The sequence below is a fragment of the Cetorhinus maximus genome, chromosome 11 (assembly GCF_964194155.1).
Source record: "Cetorhinus maximus chromosome 11, sCetMax3.hap1.1, whole genome shotgun sequence".
In the NCBI taxonomy this organism is placed as follows: Eukaryota; Metazoa; Chordata; class Chondrichthyes; order Lamniformes; family Cetorhinidae; genus Cetorhinus; species Cetorhinus maximus.
The window spans coordinates 3,201,125-3,223,072 of NC_135889.1; the positions used below are offsets into that span (position 1 = coordinate 3,201,125).

At 46.7% G+C, this 21,948-nt stretch overlaps 1 protein-coding gene across 1 annotated transcript; it reads left to right on the plus strand.

Annotated features, from left to right (window-relative positions):
- Positions 1-8,740: 8,740 nt before the first annotated feature.
- LOC144686240 (secreted phosphoprotein 24-like) lies at positions 8,741-15,154 on the plus strand. Its single transcript, XM_078551332.1, has 9 exons — positions 8,741-8,894; positions 9,039-9,142; positions 9,330-9,458; positions 10,187-10,318; positions 10,432-10,476; positions 13,509-13,553; positions 14,412-14,456; positions 14,730-14,774; positions 14,900-15,154. The coding sequence occupies exons 1-9, from the start codon at positions 8,843-8,845 to the stop codon at positions 14,930-14,932; spliced, it is 630 nt and encodes a 209-aa protein (XP_078407458.1). The 5' UTR covers positions 8,741-8,842; the 3' UTR covers positions 14,933-15,154.
- Positions 15,155-21,948: the final 6,794 nt, after the last annotated feature.

The window sequence follows — 21,948 nt, forward strand, 5'->3', positions numbered from 1 at the left end:
TAACAGTGAGGTTGAGTGTCTTGGGCTACAGGAAGATATAGACAGGGTGGTCAAACAGGCAGATAAGTGGCAGATGGAATTTAACCCTGAAAAGTGTGAGCTGATACACTTTGGATGCAGTAATTTGACAAGGAAGTATTCAATGAACGGCATGACACTAGGAAGTTCTGAGGAACAAAGGGACCTTGGTGTGTGTGTCCATAGATCTCTGAAGGCAGAGGGGCATGTTAGTGGGGTAGTGAAAAAGGCATATGGGACACTTGCCTTTTTCAATCGAAGCATAGATTACAAAAGTAGGGAGGTCATGTTGGAGTTGTATAGAACCTTGGTGAGGCCACAGCTGGAGTACTGTGTGCAGTTCTGGTCGCTACATTATAGGAAGGATGTGATTGCACTGGAGGGGGTGCAGAGGAGATTCACCAGGATGTTGCCTGGGATGAAACATTTAAATTATGAAGAGAGGTTGGTTAGACTTGGGTTGTTTTTGTTGGAGCAGAGAAGACTGAGGGGCAACCTGATCGAGGTGTACAAGATTATGAGGGGCATGAACAGGGTGGATAGGGAGCAGCTGTTCCCCTTAGTTGAAGGGTCAGACACGAGGGGACATAAGTTCAAGGTGAGGGGCAGGAGGTTTAGGGGGGATGTGAGGAAAAACTTTTTTACCCAGAGGGTGGTGACGGTCTGGAATGCACTGCCTGGGAGGGTGGTGGAGGCGGGTTGCCTCACATCCTTTAAAAAGTACCTGGATGAGCACTTGGCACGTCATAACATTCAAGGCTATGGGCCAAGTGCTGGTAAATGGGATTAGGTAGGTAGGTCAGGTGTTTCTCACGTGTCGGTGCAGACTCGATGGGCCGAAGGGCCTCTTCTGTACTGTGAGATTCTGTGATTCATTGCTGTCTGCCAGACCCCGGAGGATTCAGACCGTGTGGACCCTTCCAGGAATCAGACAGCCTTCCCTTACCCTGGGAATGGGGATTGTGGTCTCCGCTGGGGGTACTTCCTCTGAGGAGGAGAGGGGCAGAAGGGAGAGGAGGCCGGGTGTCCCAATGCAGCTTCCAGGGGAGGGACCTGTGGGAGGAGATGCGCAGGCACAAGGGGCGCAGGGTCAGCAGGTAGTCCAAGGCGGAAGGGGCTGGAGATGCCACTATCCTGCTGCCAGGGTTTACAGGTGGCGATGCAGCTACCTCAATATGTCCGAGGTGTAATGCCGAAGGAGGCTCCACCTCTTGAGGGAGACTGTGACCTCCATTGGTCAGAGGCCCTGAGATCAGCTCCGACTGTGTGGGTGGACACCCCATGCCAGTGGCTCTGAAGGTCACAGTGACCCTAAACTTCTATACCTCCGGCTCTTTCCAGGGGTCAGTGGGGAACAGTGTGGAGTCTCCCAATCAGCTGTCCACAGTTGTGTCAAGCTGGTGACAGAAGTTCTGTTCAGGTGGGTAATGACCTTTATTCTTTACCGTACAGACGAGGCCAGTCAGACACAGCGAGCCAGAGGCTTCGCAGCCATTGCTGGCTTCCCCCGTGTCCAGGGTGCTATAGACTGTACACATGTGGCCATCAAGGCGCCAGTGGGTGAGCCAGGTGCCTTCGTCAACAGGAAGGGCTTCCACTGCATGAACGTGCAGATAGTGTGTGACCACAGGATGCTGATTCTACAAGTCTGTGCAAGGTACCCAGGCAGCTCCCACAACACCTACATCCTCAGACACTCCCAGGTGCCGGGGCGCTTCAGTGCTCCAGCCCGGCTGGATAGATGGCTGCTGGGTGACAAGGGCTATCCCCTCAGAAGGTGGCTCATGACGTCTCTCTGCCATCCAAGAACAGAAGCTGAGCAGCGCTACAATAGGAGCCAGGGCACCACAAGGGATGTGGTGGAGAGAACCATCGGTCTTCTCAAGATGCGCTTCTGATGCCTGGACCGTTCAGGGGATGCACTCCAATACCCCCCAGAGCGGGTATCACTGATAGTGTTTGCAGGCTGCACTCTCCACAATCTGGCACTGACAAGGGGGAGACCCACTGGGGGAAGAGGATCTTGAGGCAGCTCCACAGGCCACAGAGGATGGATCCAGTAGTGAGTCAGGAGGGGAGCGCGGTGAGGAGAATGCTGAGGGGATGGAGACAGACCTCGGTAACCTCCAGGGAGGCAGGGACAGCAGGGACGCTGTGGTAAAGTCGAGCGCTATGTACCTTTAAGAGAATGTTGTTGGTTGACCATGTGACTGTATTGACCAATCACTACACAGCGCGGGGTACTGGAGCTGGAGGTGATTGGAGAAGCTCACATGGTTTTAATGCTCTGTTCTTAGTTTCAATAAACCCCCAGCGCTTGTTCAGTTAACCAGTCTCTCTGCCTATATTGTTTCCAGCACCAACTAATGTGTTCATATCAAGGGTAAAGCTGGCATTCACTGGGCAAAGCAATCCGGATACCGCAAAACATCAAAGATCCCTTAATCCAACTCTCCTTCAGCCAGACTGGCAAAGATCTGCTCCCACCTCATGCCAGGGCTGTCACCTCCATCCTGGATGGCCAAATGTCCCTTTCCTTTGAACCCGAAATCCACTCAGTGCCTGTGGAATAAAGTTTCCAGCCACTCCCGTCCAGCATTACAGACCGACGTGTCCCTGCACCTAGAAAACAACTGAAGCAGACACAGGCCATTAACACAAAAGCTACACTGATATCATGTTGTCACTGACATCAAATGGACAGAACAATGTCTGGTGTTAATGGTCACACCAGTAAACATATTAACAGACACGGCACAACCGGAGATCACCTGTCACCTGTCCCTCTTCTGCTCAAGGTGCCTTTAACTTACATTTGTGGGCGCTACATCTTGGTGCCCTCTCCCCCTCGCTGGCACTTCCATTGGAGACAGGCTGCTGACTCTGCTGTCCTGTTGGCCTCGATGACCTTGGCGGGCATCCTCTTGCCTCTGGAGCCTGTGCTGGCCCTGCCTGGGAGGCAGTGGCCAGTGCCATGGCTGGCATCTCCCCAGTCACCGCAGCCTCATCAGATGCCACAGTCACTGGCAGAGGGATGGAGGAGCTGCTGCCATCATCTGGAGCGCCCTGAGAGGAGCCCACAGAGACGACAGGCAGCTCGTGCACCATCGAGAGGTCTCTCTGGACCTCCCCGCTCACCATTGATGAACAGGCACCGAGCTGGGATACTGGGTGCCCCATCCGTCTCCCACACTGGTACTGACCTCAGTGCCTGTGTGAGGGAAGCAGGTCCAATCGCAACCCCAGGAACCCCTCATTCTGTCCCTGGAGCTGCCTCTCCATGAGAGTCATCACTCTCTCAATGGAGGAGTCAGTGTGCACGGCCATGAGTGTCAACACAGTGTTCATGCTCCACATGGACTCCTCCACAACAGAGACCATGGCACACAGACCCTCATGGATCTCTGCAATTGGTTAATACAATCAGGTGGTCAATCTGCTCACTTTCTCTTAAAGGTGTATTGCATCTCAGATAACCACAATCTCCAATCAGAGAATCTAACCATATTCTCCTGACATTCAATAACATTACCATTACTGAATCCCCCACTATCAACATCCTGGGGTTACCATTGACCAGGAACTGAACAATGACCATGGACTCACCATATCAATACTGTGGCTCCAAGAGCAGGTCAGAGGCTGGGAATCCTGCGGAGAGTAACTCACCTCCTGACTCCCCAAAGCCTGTCCACCATCTACAAGGCACAAGTCAGGAGTGTGTTGGAATACTCCCCACTTGCCTGGATGAGTGCAGCACCCACAACACTCAAGAAGCTCGACATCATCCAGCGTGACAGCACACACACACACACACACACACACACATTCACACACACACTCACACACTCATACACAGTCGCTCCTACAATCCTCACTGATGAAGACACTGACTCAGAGCTGCCTCCATGTGGGGAAACAAGGAACAGCCTGATCAGGAAAATCCCAGCTTTTGATATTGGAATCCTGTCCCTGGTAAGATCAGTGACACAGCAAAAGCTGCTCCCAGAGTCACTCTCAGAACCCCTGTTCCAATCTCACAGCTCAAATAAACCCCCACAACCCGAAACAGACATTTCCCATCCAAACTCTTCCTGTTTTCCTCTCTGTGTATTTTAAATGAAACATTCCTGACAATCTTCAGGATTTCAAAATAAAACAGACACAGGAACCTCAACCTAACAGACCCTAGAGAGAGAGAGAGAACAGGTTACCAATCCTGATTTAACTCCTTATTTCCAAAAGGCAAAAAGGCAGGTTTGACATAAACTGATCACATTGTGTGAATTTGTGTGGACACAGTTACATGAAAATTGGATTTATTATGAATAGATCATGATTCTTTTCAAAATTCCCTTACAATAAATGGTGAATGTTTACACGATCCAGTTACCAAACACACACAGTCTGATCCAAACCAGTGATATCAGCAAGAACAGAGCATGAAGAGTGTGGGAATGATTCAATGGTGTGAATGGATTCCACTCCAATCTCCCCCTGGCGATGGGCTTGTGTCTCAGCACCAACACCTTTCACCCTCACAAAACACAGGCACTGTCACCGTGAAGATGTTGTGAATGTTCAGCACAGGAGCTTTCCAATTCCATTCATGTCCCCTCACTCCCACAGTCCTGCTCCATTACAATGAGGGACCTGCAGCAGTTGGAGGACACATTTCACATTATAAAGTCCCAGAGGGGGTAAAACTCCCAAACTGCCCCTTCTCCCCCTCACAATCCTCTTCCCCTTCACATTATTTACACTCACATGATGTTCTGTGTTGGAAATGGGGGTGTAATAAATATTTTCCTGCAGGAACCAGCTCACTGTTTATTCCCCTAATCTAATGTTGACCATCCCCCGGCCTTTTGATGTCCTTCACCCTTGTCCTTTCCCCTAACCCACAGAGCCTGAGGCCTACGCACAGCCCCCAGTGACCGAGCAGGAAGGAAGGCATGACCACAGACTTCTCCACAAGTGTCAATAAGGCCCCTGTCCAAAACAACTCTCTGGAAGGAGCCGCTACACTTGCAGATGAGAGGCCTCTGTTATCAGGGATATAGGTCTCCTCCAAACAACAGCAACAACAACAACTTGTACTGACGCAACATTCCCGAACAAATCATCCCAAGGATTTGAAGCAGACTGAAGGCATGTTGGGTATTTACAATACTCTGCTAACCAATCACAGTTTGGATATCATTGTTCCTGAGCTTGTCCAGAAACTTTAATCTGTACCCAGACCATTGTAATCCTGGAATATAAGAGGGAATTAGGAAACAGACTCTGTCAGATCACAAGAGAAGATGAACAACACACATGGAGGGGTTGTGATTCGGTTTTGGGGGTGTTCATGCCCGTGTGTCTCTGGGTCTCTGACACCTCAAAGAGAGAGGGAACCCACACGAGACAGGGTGAATCAGCTCAATGCCAGTGTTACCCACAGTAAACACAATGGGATATGCTCCTCACTGGGGGTATCTACAACTGCTGTGGAATAGCAAATGGGTAACAAATCATGTTGGTGTAAACATCACTGAGGGTTGAATTTAATCTGGATCGATGGCCGAGTGGGGACAGACTCTGTCTGATGTGGTGCTGAGGGACACAGGCCCAGAGTGACCAGATTCAATGATTGGTCTCTGCTCAGTCAACTGATCTCAGCTCCAAAGACATGTGAAGAGTGAGAATTGGTGTCTTCATTCCTGGGCTGTGCAGGGATTGGGAACAGCCAGGATTCCCGATCTGCTGATCCCATGTTGTGTGTGTATGTTTTAAATCCGTGTGCGTTTGTCCCCTGTCGCTGGTCGACAGTGAAATGCTGATCCACGGTCACTGTCTAGTGCTGAACTTGTAAAGTCTTCTTATCGTGTCCACGGACAGTCTATACACGGCCCAGCCAGAACTGGACACATTTTTGCGCCTTGTTGTTGAATTCGGCAAGATCTGCAACAGTGCAGGGTTCCTCTAGCGATAGGCTTTGCAGGAGATGTTGCATAGTCTGTGGCTCAGTTCCACATTCACAAGTTGTCGGTCAGGTTGTTTATCCCCATTTGCTTAGTGACACCTTGTAAAGTGATTGAGCTTTGATCAGGAGGGCAGTGTCTGAACTCAAGTCACACAAAATGAGGACCCAACTCACCTCCATTGTAGCCACTGGACTAAACTGACCCTCCTTGGATTCAAGCATCTGACCATTAACATTGAGGTGATATTGAGGATGGATGTTGGTGTTTCTCAGGGGGTTACTAAAGATGAACAATAATAACATTTTTACCCAGCAATGGCCATATCCTATGAATGAATATGAAAATACCACACACTGATTGATTAGAGGGAGGTGATTCTAATAGAACAGATGAACGAATCTAATTTGTCTTCCCCAGGGAGTATTTTAGGGATTTACAGTGTGGTGTTAGCCAGGCACAGTGTGAATGTTTCAGTTCGGAGGTAATTCTGCTTAGAATCCTTTTGAAACTTTCGTCTGTACATTTCCGATTGAGCAATCAGCAAACTGGGCTGGAATTATCCTGCATGTGACTGGGAATTGGGGAATGTTTCCCAAAGACCATAAGGGCCGGATAGATGGGAATCAGTGGGTCAGATTTAGAGGAGAGTTGGCCACTAAAACCACCATGGAAGGAATAAAAACACAGCCCCCAGAAACCAGAGAAAACTGACACCCACACAAAACACTGCTCGTCACCTCAGTGACCAACAAGATGCAGAAATACTCAACCATAATCGATCGTCACTGTGTTTCTTTATTACAATTTACATTTACCAAACACTGCCATTTTAACACCAGGTTTAATCCTTTTAAAATGAATGAGTTAAAGTTAATGTTAAACACTCATGACTGGAAAATCTTGACTGTTCTCTGTATCGTGTAGTTTACCACAGCTCTAGTAAGTGTTTACAGCCACTGTTACTGAACTCCAGTGATCAGCTCATCGGTGATAAAGACGCTGAATGAATTCACTCCATTGCTGTCGGTTCTGATGTGTATCCCTCTCTGAGACAAGTCAGTCTCCACATTGTCTATCTGAGGAAGACAAAGGGATCACTGGAGATACAGTATCCAGTACTTGTGGAAACCTCAGTGACACTTTGGTCCAAGCTCTGTCCCTAGTTACTGGCTAAAGGCGCATCCTCATTTGGAGCTCAGCTTGTACAAGTCAATGGTTAGAGAGCAGCCATAGGGTGGATAGTGAAACTATAAAGAGTGGAATGGAGGGAGTGATGAGGATGATGTAGGGATGAGAAACCACAGTGAGGAGATTTGAGAGGCTGCAGCCATTTACACCGGAGCAGAGGAGGTTATTTAACAGGAACTTGGTAAAATGATGAAGAGTTTTGATAGGGTGAATAGAGAGAGAATATTTCTTCCGATTAGAGAGTCACTAACAAGGGGCTATTGAGGTTATAAAGGTCACTGAGAGAATGGAAATAGAGATTGGGAGACAATTCTTTATGTAGATTTATGAAAATAAGCCATGTTTTTCTAGATGACCTGGGTAATCGGTGAGAATCTCACATTTAAAGGAAAGAGTGGAAAAAGCATTTTCATCCGAAAAGATGCGGAGATATGGAAATACAGCAACGTAATGGGGTTAGTTCCGTTCTAGCAAAGAGCTAGCACACACATGATGGGTGGAATGGCCTCCTTCAGCATTGTAGGAGGACTCTGTGTTTTTTTTATCTTCTTGTTACGATGGGCTGGAGGCTACGCTGATGACAGGCTCCACACACAGAGGGGTAAATGTCTGGGGTCAACACACCTCCAGCTCTCCAGGGCAATGCAAGGGGATTGACAACCGACTGCAATGGAATAATTCAACAGCTCATATTTACACAGTGACAACAACTGAATAAAACCCTCGAGCTGCTGCAGACCAATATTATCAAATAAAATTTAATACCAAGGCACAAATTGAAATCTGAGGCCCACCTGACCAAAACCTTGGCCAAAGAGACTGGTTGTCAGGAGAATCCTAAAGGAGGAGAGGGAGAGAGAGTGGGAGAGAGAGGTAGGGAGGAGGAGAGGTTTGAGGAGGGAATTCCTGAGCATAAAGCCCAGGTATCTGAAGACACGGCCGCCAATGGGGGAGTGACGAATATCGGGGATGCTGAAGGGGCCATAATTAGAGGAGCGCAGGGAGGGGTGAGGCCAGGGTTGGAAAATCGAGGCATTGCTGAACTGGGGCCAATGTAAGTGAGCGACCAGAGGGGTGAAGTGAACTGGGTGTGAGTTAGGGCACATACAGCAGGATTCCGGGTGATCTCAATCTGGATTGTGGGGAGAAGGTGGGAGATCAGCCAGAAGTGCGTTGGAATAGACAAGTGGAGGATGAATAAAAGCCCGAATGAGGGTTTCAGCAGCAGATGATCTGAGGCAGGTGTGAAGTCGGGAAAAGATGCGGAAATGGAAAAAGCTGGTGGTCTTAGTGATGCTTCAGATATGAAGCCGGATGTTCCTCTCAGTGAGTAACCCCAGGGAACAGAGAGTGACTCTGTTCAAATTACAGATGATCATTTCCTCTCCTCTATCAGTCCATCATTGCATATTCAGAGCAAAAATCTCTGATCTCACCAAATCTAAACACGATGATGACATTTGGAGGAAGCTTTGCCCATATTAAAGCCCACTTGGCAGCAGCTTCCCCTGCCCAGGATCACCAAACAGAGCAAATATGAGTCAGTGTTTGAATGTGGTGGAGCTGCAGGATATAAAGACTGATCTCTGCGAGGAAAAGGCAGAGCAAGAGAGAGAAACAGCTCCTTCACTCTGAGAAAGCAGCCGGCTACTCCCACAAGAGGCAGAATGAAATCCTTCCTCCTCACCATAGCTGCAGTGCAGATCCTCCACTGCTCAGGTAGGTACTGGAGGGAGAGGGACACCTCATAAAGCAGCCAGTTATTGGCAGTGAGATTCACTCACTGAGATCTTACCCCTTTGGAAAAAGAATTCACTGAAGGATGCAGCAGAGTTTTGTACAACTTTCCTTTTCTCTCTCCAGGAATACCGAGGCCGAAGGATGCTCTGAGAGCGTCAGTTATAAAACTGAACAGAATCACCGAGACCACCAATCTGTGTGGGATAACCAGGAGAAGAGTGAAGGATGTAAGTGTGTCCTGGTCTCAGTGTGTTTCACTGTCTAAAGTCTACCAGAATATTCCTGAGTGCAGTTAGACAGGGATTATTAAACAGGAGCAGAATATTCCATTCCACTCACACTGATGGGGGAATCAGCCCTGAGTAAGAACACTAGATACAGTCAGTCACTAATGACCTGTTTTCCTCTCATTAGATTAATCACACAGGAAAATTGTCCTACAAGGTGGATTTAACATTCTCTGTGAAAGAAACTGTCTGCTCCAAGAATTCCGGACTGGAATTTGATGATCCCAGCTGTCGCTTCCGTTCCAAAAAGACTGCGGTGAGTCCGGAGTTATACTGTCACATCAAACCCCATGTGTACAGGGTTATACCATAGAAACTCCCTGTGTCAGTGCTGAGCTGCTAGTGATAAAGTTGTTAAAAAGGGATTAGATTATAAGAGTAAAGAAACTTAATACAATTAAACAGGGCACTGTGAGGACACTCCTGGAATACCGTGTGCAGTTTTGGTCACCTAACCTCAGGAAGGATGTACTTGCCCAACAGAGTTTGTAAGGAAGGATCACAAGACTGGGAATGAGAATGTTGTCCGAGGGAGAGAGACGGAGTAGACTAGACCTATATTCCCAGGAGAATGAGAGGCGATCGAATTGACAGTTCGAATTCTAAAAGGGACGTATTTGACAGGGTAAATGCTGAAAAATGTTTCCCTAGTAGGAGAATCTAGAACACAGGACCACAGTCTCAGGATAAGGGGTCTTCTATAGTACACAGTTAAGGAGAAACGTCGTCACTCAAAGTGTGGTGAATCTTTGGAATTCTCTACCCCAGAGAGCTGTGTATATTCAAGACAGAGGTCGGTAGATTATTGGGCGCTGAGGGAGTTAAGGGATACGGGATAGGGTGAGAAGGTGAATTGAGGTGGAAGATCAGCCATGATCGTATTGACTGTTGGAGCAGGTTGGAGGGGTCTGAATGACCCACATCAGATCCTATTTCTGATGTAGCTATTCCATAATTGAAAAGCATTGTGCTTTATTTTGACAGGAGAAAGGTTGGTGCCGAAGCCGGGTGGAATATTTTGCTGATGAGGTTTTAGACGTTGATGTGCAGTGTCGAGGTTTGAAGACAGTCGACAGCAACAGTGACTCATCAGAATCGAGTGAAAACAGGATTGAGGTAACATCACAATTCCCCACATCCACACAATGGGATTTCTAACATGCAGATTATTTACAAGATGTCTCATTGGTCACTGCCGTAACCATAGAAATATTCATATTTTATTCCAGGTCGAAACCAAATCGAAAGAGAGGTCAATCGAGGAATCTCCAGATGTGAGTATAAACTGTGATTTCTGACAGATTATTGTCATGTTGATCAGAAATATCAACAAGAAAATTTAAAATCCAGGTTGTAACTGTGTCAGGGTGGAGTGAGAGACGGAAATTTATTTTAACCTGAGATACTGGGGGAGGGGGATCCGGAGGCTGAGGCTGAATTGGCTCTTCCTTGGGAAACGAGGGGAACTGTAGATTCAGCACAATAAATCACAATGGATGGAGAATCTCAATCTCCATGAGTTTTTCCATTGAGCCCACAACCCCACTGTCCCAGGGCTGCTGTGATTATCACTGTGGTGGAGAACAGGAGATGTTTGCTGAGGATTTCCCCTATCCAACACTGAGTCACTGAATCCCAACTCAGAAATATCCCAAGTTCAAAATTCCTCATCCATTATTTAATGTTTATATCTGTGGACTGTAAGGTTTTTAAAATTACTTATAAAATGTATCATTGATCCCCTGTTCTGAATGTAGAAATGTCAATATTTTATTCCAGGTGGGAAGCAAGTCAATAGAATCTTCACTTGAGGAGTCTCGGAATTTGAGTATAATCTGAGATTTGGTGTCAGATGTTTATCAACTACAATAAACTTTTAAAACCCGCATTCAGCACCAACCCCAGAATCTGAGGAATTTATTTAATTCAATCTCCACCTTGAGACATTGGAAGAGGAGAGTCTGAAGCTCAATTGCTGTTGGATTCATCAAGTATAGTTAGCGGATTGTTGGATTGAAGTCATGTGGATGTTTATTACTTACTGAATTTTGGAATATTCTAGACATAGAGAGAACTCTCTCTCCTAACAACAACCATGATAACAGGAGAGATACAAGAGATGGGTCATGAGTGCAGAATCACTAACATTCTCCTCATCTTATAGATAATAATAACAAAAAGCTACTGCGGATGCTGGAAATCAAAAAGAAAAACAGAATTACCTAGAAAAACTCAGCAGGTCTGGCAGCATCGGTGAAGAAGAAAAGAGTCGGGTCATGTGGACCTGAGACGTCGACTATTTTCTTCTCTACCGATGCTGCCAGACCTGCTGAGTTTTTCCAGGTAATTCTGTTTTTCATATAGATAATAATTTCTGGTTTCTCTCACACAATCAACTCAACAGAGACCGATTAATGGAGAATCTCAGTCTCCATGAGTTTCTCCATCCAGCCCACAGCCCCACTGTCCCAGGGCTGCAGAGATTATCACTGTGGTGGAGAACAGGGGATGTTTGGTGAGGATTTCCCCCCTCCAACACTGAGTCACTGAATCACAACTCAGAAAAATCCCAAGTTCATAATTCCTCATCTATTATTTAATGTAAGGTTTATTAAATTATTTATAAAATGTCTCGTTAATCCCCTGTTCTGAACGTAGAAATGTTAATATTTTATTCCAGGTGGGAAGCAAGTCAATAGAATCATCACTTGAGGAGTATTGGAATGTGAGTATAATCTGAGATTTGGTGTCAGTTGTTTATCAACTACAATAAACTGTTAAAACCCGGATTCAGCTGCATCAACCCCAGAATCTGAGGAATTTATTTAATTAAATCTCCACCTTGAGGATTTGGAAGAAGAGATTCTGATGCTCAATTGCTGTTGGATTCATCAAGTATAGTTAGCGGATTGTTGGATTGAAGTCATGTGGATATTTATTACTTTCTGATTTTTGGAATATTATAGAATCAGAGAGAACTCTCTCTCCTAACAACAACCATGATAACAGGAGAGATACAAGAGATGGGTCATGAGTGCAGCATCATTAACATTCTTCTCATCTTATAGATAATAATAACAAAAAGCTACTGCGGAGGCTGGAAATCCAAAAGAAAAACAGAATTACCTGTAAAAACTCAGCAGGTCTGGCAGCATCGGTGGAGAAGAAAAGAATCGGGTCATGTGGACCCGAAACGTCGACCCTTTTCTTCTCCACCGATGCTTCCAGACCTGCTGAGTTTTTCCAGGTAATTCTGTTTTTCTTATAGAAAATAATTACTGGTTTCTCTCACACACTCAACTCAACAGAGACCGATTAATGGAGAATCTCAGTCTTAATGAGTTTCTCCATCCAGCCCACAGCCCCACTGTCCCAGGGCTGCAGTGATTATCACTGTGGTGAAGAACAGGAGATGTTTGGTGAGGATTTCGCCAATCCAACACTGATTCACTGAATCCCAACTCAGAAATATCCCAAGTTCATAATTACTCATCTATTATTTAATGTAAGATTTATTATATTATTTATAAAATGTCTCATTAGTCCCCTGTTCTGAACGTAGAAATGTTAATATTTTATTCCAGGCGGGAAGCAAGTCAATAGAATCTTCACATGAGGAGAATCGGAATGTGAGTATAATCTGAGATTTGGTGTCAGATGTTTATCAAGTACAATAAACTGTTAAAACCCGGATTCAGCTGCATCAACCCCAGAATCTAAGGAATTTATTTAATTAAATCTCCACTTTGAGACATTGGAAGGGGAGATTCTGATTCTCAATTGCTGTTGGATTCTTCAAGTATAGTTAGCGGATTGTTGGATTGAAGTCATGTGGATTTTTATTACTTTCTGATTTTTGGAATATTCTAGACATAGAGAGAACTCTCTCTCCTAACAACAACCATGATAACAGGAGAGATACAGGAGATGGTTCATGAGTGCAGCATTATTAACATGCTCCTCATCTTATAGATAATAATTACTGGTTTCTCTCACACACTCAACTCAACAGAGACCGATTAATGGAGAATCTCAGTCTCCATGAGTTTCTCCATCCAGCCCACAGCCCCACTGTCCCAGGGCTGCAGTGACTATCACTGTGGTGGAGAACAGGAGATGTTTGGTGAGGATTTCCCCCCTCCAACACTGAGTCACTGAATCCCAACTCAGAAATATCCCAAATTCATAATCCATCATCTATTATTTATTGTTTAAATTTTTGGACTGTAAGGTTTTTTTAAATTATTTATAAAATGTCTCATTAATCCCCTGTTCTGAACGTAGAAATGTTAAAATTTTATTCCAGGTGGGAAGCAAGTCAATAGAATCATCACTTGAGGAGTCTCGGAATGTGAGTATAATCTGAGATTTGGTGTCAGATGTTTATCAACGACAATAAACTGTTAACACATGGATTCAGCTGCATCAACCCCAGAATCTGAGGAATTTATTTAATTAAATCTCCACCTTGAGACATTGGAAGAGGAGATTCTGATGCTCAATTGCTGTTGGATTCATCAAGTATAGTTAGCGGATTGTTGGAATGAAGCCATGTGGATGTTTATTACTTTCTGATTTTTGGAATATTATAGAATCAGAGAGAACTCTCTCTCCTAACAACAACCATGATAACAGGAGAGATGCAAGAGATGGGTCATGAGTGCAGCATCATTAACATTCTCCTCATCTTATAGATAATAATAACAAAAAGCTACTGCGGATGCTGGAAATCCATAAGAAAAACAGAATTACCTGGAAAAACTCAGCAGGTCTGGCAGCTTCGGTGGAGAAGAAAACAGTCGGGTCATGTGGACCCAAAAATAGACCCTTTTCTTCTCTACCGATGCTGCCAGACCTGCTGAGTTTTTCCAGGTAATTCTGTTTTTCTTATTGATAATAATTACTGGTTTCTCTCACACACTCAACTCAACAGAGAGCGATTAATGGAGAATCTCAGTCTCCATGAGTTTCTCCATCCAGCCCACAGCTCCACTGTCCCAGGGCCGCAGTGATTATCACTGTGGTGAAGAACAGGTGATGTTTGGTAAGGATTTCCCCACTGCAACACTGAGTTACTGAATCCCAACTCAGAAATATCCCAAGATCATAATTCCTCATCTATTATTTAATGTAAGGTTTTTTAAATTATTTATAAAATGTCTCATTAATCCCCTGTTCTGAATGTAGAAATGTTAATATTTTATTCCAGGCGGGAAGCAAGTCAATAGAATCTTCACTTGAGGAGTCTCGGAATGTGAGTATAATCTGAGATTTGGTGTCAGATGTTTATCAACTACAATAAACTGTTAAAACCCGGATTCAGCTGCATCACACCAGAATCTGGGTTAGCTCCATGTTCTCATTTATTTAAATGTATGTCTGGAGCTGATATATTTAAAGGATTCACATTTCCTCATTTATGGTTTTAATTATCAATTGCTTAAAGATAATGTCAATGCTCAATATTCATTATAAATTCTCATTGATTCCCTGTGACAAACCGATAAATCTGAATGTTTTCATACAGGTGAAAAGCAAATCAGCAGAAAGATCGCTTGATGTGTCTTCATACGTGAGTATAAACCGGGACTGTTTGTCCGAGAGTTGCCTCTTGACCATCAACAACAATTGAACATTGACCTCAGATTGAACTCAGTCCATCTGAAAATGACCGTCTGTTGATTCTGTTCATTCCAGGAAGACAATGATGATTCAAGAGCCCGACACTAACCATGAATGAAACTTCTGAAAGACCGAGCTTGGTGTGAACACAAGAAAACCTCATTCTGATTCAAGAAGATGTTATCAATTGTACTTTACTTGATCATATATCAGGGCGGGGGGAGACCTGGGGTTCCTGACTGTACATTTTACTGTAACTGGGAGATTCTGTAGTTTGTAAATGTTCTGTCCTTTGGTGTGTTTTGTTGTCTTGTATTCTGTGGATCACATTAAAAGTGTAAAGAGAATATTCCCTGATGTTCTCCGAATGTTGTTTCTCATGTCACAGATGGGATGGGTGTTCAGGCAGACACAGCTCTCGAACCAGCCTGTAAATCATCAATAACAGGGCAGGAGTTTACATCGTGTGGGTGGGCGGGCTCGTGCCCGACCCGAATCGACCTGCAATAGCGCCAGATGATGCCAGGCGGGTTTCCTGATGTCATCTTGCACACTCGCAATCGTGAGGTCAGCGGGCACACGGGTATCAGAGCCGTTCCCCCCCACAATTAAGTGGCCGCTTAATGTCATTAAAAAGACAATTGTTTGTGATTTTCCATCACCCACACGATTTCACATTCACCGCACGGGCAGGCGGGCAGATCACTTTTAATGAAACCGCACAAGGGCAGAATAAACCCTGTCAGCAGCATTGCCAGTGTGAGGAGTCAGGAGTTTGGGAGATAGTTTGCTGCTGGCTGCTTATTGGAACTTGGCAGCTTCATTTCTGTTCTGAGCTACGTTCTTAGCTTTACCAGGCTTTATTTCAGGACTACAGTCTTCTTGCAGGGGAGAGAGCTCATCCTGAGTGAGACACAGCCAGAGTGAATGTGGGTATTGGCAATTTGGTGCACAGTGGGAATTCGGTGCAGTGGGGAAGAGATGCTCTTTGGATTTTTCCTTTGGTATCCAACTTCTTAAACCTTCAGAGAATGGCCTTGCCCTGCAGCAGCACTAGAGGCTGCAAGGGAAAGGCATGACTGGTAAGTAGTGGGAAAGGTCGGGGAAGTATTTACAAATTTAATCGCTTATAGTTCAAGTTCTTTTTGTGGTTTATAGTTTGTATATTCTATAGCAACGAGGGTCAGGAAAGAAGGGCCCTAGAGTAATTGATTTATAAGGTTTAATTTAAAGGGATAAGTCATGGCAGGAGAGCTCAAAGCCGTGGTGTGCTCCTCGTGCTCCATGTGGGAAGCCGGGGACATTTCCAGTGCCCGGGACCAGCATGTGTACAGGAAGTGTGTCCAGCTGCAGCTCCTGGAAGCTCGGGTTTCAAAGCTGGAACGGCGGCTGGGGACACTGTGGAGCATCCGCGAGTCTGAGAGCATCGTGGATAGCACGTTTAGAGAGGTGGTCACACCGCAGATGAAGGGACTTGAGGAAGGAAGGGAATGGATAACCACCAGGCAGTCCAAGAGAAACAGGCAGGTAGTTCAGGAGTCCCCTGGGTTCTCACTCGCAAATCGGTATTCCATTTTGAAGGCTGATGAGGGCGCTGGTTCCTCCAGGGAGTGCGGACAGACCCAAGCTTCTGGCACCACAAGCATCATGTCTTTACAGGAGGGGAGGAAGAGAGGAAGACCAATAGTAACCGGGGTTTATATAGTAAGGGGAACAGATAGGCGCTACTGTGGCCGTCAACGTGACTCCAGGATGGTCTGTTGCCTCCCTGGCGCCAGGGTCCGGGATGTCACTGAACGGCTACAGGGCATCCTGAAGGGGGAGGGAGTTAAGGCAGAGGTCATGGTACATGTTGCTACCAATGACATAGGTAGAAACAGGGATGAGGTCTTGCATCAAGGATTCAGGGAATTAGGCAGTAGACTAAAAAGCAAGACCTCTCGGGTTGTAATCTCTGGATTACTCCCAGTGCCACGTGCTAGTGAGCTCAGAAATAGGAGAATAGCGCAGATGAATACGTGGTTTAAGAGTTGGTGCATGAGGGAGGGTTTTAGATTCCTGGATCACTGGGACCGTTTCTGGGGAAGGTGGGACCTGTACAAGTGGGACGGTCTACATCTGAACCAGAGCGGGACTAACATCCTTGTGGATGGGTTTGCTAGTGTTGTTGGGAGGAGTTTAAACTAATTCTGCAGGGGGAGGGGACACAGAATGTTAGCAGAATAGGGACACATCATAATACAGTAAAACAATCAAGTCAGAGGGAGTACAGCTGCATTAAGTTTCTAGGGAGTAAGGCAAGGCTGGATGGCCTCTACTTTAATGGAGTATTACAGGTAAAACGGATGAGTTAAGGGTGAGGATAGACCCTCAGATAGTCAGCAGGAAGTGAGGAGCAAATATGTGCACAATTTGTGGAGGTGTGTAAAATCAATAACAATAGGGTAATTATATCAGGTGATTTCAACTTTCCCAACATTAGTTGGGATAGACATAGTGTTCAGGGTTTGGATGTAGTGAATTTCTTGAAATGTGCACAGGAGAACCTTTTAGGTCAATATGTAGAGGGTCCAACAAGGGACGGTGCAGTGCTGGACCTAGTTCTGGGGAATGAAGCCGGACAGGTGGCTCAGGTGGTGGTGGACGAGCATTTTACCGATTGCAACCACAACATGGTACAGTTTAAGTTTGTTATGGACAAATAAATAGACAAGTTGCAAAAAAATGTTTTGGATTGGGGGAGAGTGGATTTTAGTAAAATAAGGCAGGATCTGGGCAAGGTAGACTGGGAACAGTTACTTGTGGGGAAATCTACAGAGGAACAATGGAGGGTGTTCAAAAAGGAAATGTGGAGGGTACAGGCACAACATGTTCCCTCTAGGGTGATAGGAAGGAGTAACAAGCCCAGAGAACCATGGATGACCAGAGATATTCAGGTTACGATGAGAAGGAAAAAGAGGCTTTTAGCAGGTACAAGAGAAGCAAATCAGCGGAGGCATTAGTGGAGTACAGAAAGTGCAGGGTGGAGCATAAGAAAGCAAATAGGAGAGCAAAGAGGGAATATGAGAAAGCTCTGGCTGGTAAAAGTAGGGAAAATCCCAAGATATTCTATAAGTATATCAATGGGAAGAGTATAACCAGGGAAAGAGTAGGGCCCATAAGGTACCAAGGGGGCAATCTATGGGTGGAGCCAGAGGACATCGCTAGAGTGTTGAATGAATACTTCACATCCGTCTACACCCAAGAGAATGAGGATGAAGGTATCGAACTCTGGGAGAGAGTCTGTGAGGTTCTTGAGCAAATTGATATATGGATTGACAAGTTATTGGAGGTGTTGGCAGGCTTAAAAGTGGACAAATCTCCAGGTCTGGATGATTTGTGTCCCAGATTGCTGAGGGAGGCAAGGGAGGAGATCGCAGGGGCTCTGACCCAAATTTTTAATTCCTCTCTGGCCACGGGGGAGGTGCCAGAGGACTGGAGAACAGCGAATGGGGTTCTGCTATTTAAGAAGGGTTGTGGAGATAAGCCAGGGAACTACAGACCAGTGAGTCTCACGTCAGAGGTAGGGGAACTATTGGAGAAAATTCTGAAGGAGAGAATCTATCTCCACTTGGAGAGGCAAGGTTTGATCAGGGATAGTCAGCATGGCTTTGTCAGAGGGATGTCATGCCTAACAAATTTGATTGAATTTTTTGAGGAGGTGACCAGGTGCGTAGATGAGGGTAGTGTAGTTGATGTAGTTCATATGGATTTCAGCAAAGCCTTTGACAAGGTCCCACATGGGAGACTTATAAAGAAGGCAAATGTACATGGGATACCGGGTAATTTGATAAGGTGGATTCAAACTTGGCTTAGGAGACAGAGGGTGATGACAGAAGGATACTTTAGTGGCTGGAAGCCAGTGTCCAGTGGCGTACCACAGGGAACTGTGCTGGGTCCCCTATTATTCGTCATTTATATAAACGACATAGACGACTATGTAGGGGGTAGGATTATTAAGTTTGTGGATGACACAAAGATTGGCCGGGTGGTTAACAGTGAGGTTGAGTGTCTTGGGCTACAGGAAGATATAGACGGGATGGCCAAATTGGCAGATAAGTGGCAGATGGAATTTAACCCTGAAAAGTGTGAGGTGATACACTTTGGAAGGAGTAATTTGACAAGGAAGCACTCCATGAATGGCATGACACTAGGAAGTTCTGAGGAACAAAGGGACCTTGGCGTGTGTGTCCATAGATCTCTGAAGGCAGAGGGGCATGTTAGTGGGTTGGTGAAAAAGGCATATGGGACATTTGCCTTTATTAATCGAAGCATAGATTACAAAAGTAGGGAGGTCATGTTGGAGTTGTATAGAACCTTGGTGAGGCCACAGCTGGAGTACTGTGTGCAGTTCTAGTCACCACATTATAGGAAGGATGTGATTGCACTGGAGGGGGTGCAGAAGAGATTCACCAGCATGTTGCCTGGGGTGAGACATTAAGTTATGAAGAGAGGTTGGATAGACTCGGGTTGTTTTTGTTGGAGCAGAGAAGACTGAGGGGCAACCAGATCGAGGTGTACAAGATTATGAGGGGCATGGACAGGGTGGATAGGGAGCAGCTGTTCCCCTTAGTTGAAGGGTCAGTTGAAGGGTCATGAGGACTCGAAACGTCAACTGTACTCTTCTCCGCCGATGCTGCCAGACCTGCTGAGTTTTTCCAGGATTTTTTTATTTTTTGACAAGGAATCACAAGTTCAAGGTGAGAGGCAGCAGGTTTAGGGGGGATGTGAGGAAAAACCTTTTTACCCAGAGGGTGGTGACGGTCTGGAATGCGCTGCCTGGGAGGGTGGTGGAGGCGGGTTGCCTCACATCCTTTAAAAAGTACCTGGATGAGCACTTGGCACGTCATAACATTCAAGGCTATGGGCCAAGTGCTGGTAAATGGGATTAGGTAGGTAGGTCAGGTGTTTCTCACGTGTCGGTGCAGACTCGATGGGCCGAAGGGCCTCTTCTGCACTGTGTGATTCTGTGATTCAGTGGTTCGTTGCTGTCACCAAGGCCCCCAGAGGATTCAGATCGTGTGGACCCTTCCAGGTATCAGGCAGCCTTCCCTTACCCTGGTGATGGGGATTGTTTTCTCCGCTGGGGGTACCTCCTCTGAGGAGGAAGAGAGGGGCAGGAGGGAGAGGAGGCCGGGTGTCCCAATGCAGCTTCCAGGGGAGGGATCTGTGGGAGGAGAGGCGCAGGCACAAGGGGCGCAGGGCCAGCAGGTAGTCCAAGGCGGAAGGGGCCACAGAAGACGCCACTATCCTGCTGCCAGGGTTTACAGGTGGCGATGCAGCTACCTCAATATGTCCGAGGTGCAATGCTGAAGGTGGCTCCGACTCTCAAGGGAGACAGTGACCTCCATCCATCAGAGGATCGGGCCTGAGATCAGCTCCAACTGTGTGGTTGGACACCCCATGCCAGTGGCTCTGAAGGTCACAGTGACCTTCTATACCTCCAGCTCTTTCCAGGGCTCAGTGGGGGATCTGTGTGGAGTGTCCAGATCAGCTGTCCACAGTTGTGTCAAACTGGTGACAGAAGCTCTGTTCAGGTGGATACTGACCTTTATTCTTTACCGTACGGACGAGGCCAGTCAGACACAGCGAGCCAGAGGCTTCGTGTCCATTGCTGGCTTCCCCCGTGTCCAGGGTGCTATAGACTGTACACATGTGCCCATCAAGGCGCCAGCGAGTGAGCCCGGTGCCTTCGTCAACAGGAAGGGCTTCCACTCCATGAACGTGCAGATAGTGTGTGATTACAGGATGCTGATTCTACAAGTCTGTGCAAGGTACCCAGGCAGCTCCCACGATGCCTACATCCTCAGACACTCCCAGGTGCCGGGGCTCTTCAGTGCTCCAGCCCGGCTGGATGGATGGCTGCTGGGTGACAAGGGCTATCCCCTCAGAAGGTGGCTCATGACGCCTCTCCACTATCCAAGAACAGAAGCTGAGCAGCGGTACAATAGGAGCCAGGGCACCGCAAGGGCTGTGGTGGAGAGAACCATCGGTCTTCTCAAGATGCGCTTCTGATGCCTGGACCGTTCAGGGGGTGCACTCCAATACCCCCAGAGTGGGTGTCGCTGATAGTGGTTGCAGGCTGCACTCTCCACAATCTGGCACTGACAAGGGGGAGACCCACTGGGGGAAGAGGGTCTTGAGGCAGCTCCACAGGCCACAGAGGATGGATCCAGTAGTGAGTCACGAGGGGAGTGCGGTGAGGAGAATGCTGAGGGGATGGAGACAGACCTCGGTAACCTCCAGGGAGGCAGGGACACCAGGGACGCTGTGGTAAAGTCGAGCGCTATGTACCTTTAAGAGAATGTTGTCAGTTGACCATGTGACTGTATTGACCAATCACTACACAGCGTGGGGTACTGGAGCTGGAGGTGATTGGAGAAGCTCACATGGTTTTAATGCTCTGTTCTTAGTTCCAATAAACCCCCAGCGTTTGTTCAGTTAACCAGTCTCTCTGTCTATATTGTTTCCAGCACCAACTAATGTGTTCATATCAAGGGTAAAGCTGGCATTCTCTGGGCAAAGCAATCCGGATACCCCAAAACATCAAAGATCCCTTAATCCAACTCTCCTTCAGCCAGACTGGCAGAGATCTGCTCCCACCTCATGCCAGGGCTGTCACCTCCATCCTGATGACCAAATGTCCCTTTCCTTTGAACCCGAAATCCACTCAATGCCTGTGGAATAAAGTTTCCAGCCACTCCCGTCCAGCATTACAGACCGACGTGTCCCTGCACCTAGAAAACAACTGAAGCAGACACAGGCCATTAACACAAAAGCTACATTGATATCATGTTGTCACTGACATCAAATGGACAGAACAATGTCTGGTGTTAATGGTCACACCAGTAAACATATTAACAGACACGGCACAACCGGAGATCACCTGTCACCTGTCCCTCTTCTGCTCAAGGTGCCTTTAACTTATGTTTGTGGGCACTACATCTTGGTGCCCTCTCCCCCTCGCTGGCACTGCCATTGGAGACAGCTGCTGACTCTGCTGTCCTGTTGGCCTCGATGACCTTGGCGGGCATCCTCTTGCCTCTGGACCCTGTGCTGGCCCCGCCTGGGAGGGAGCGGCCAGT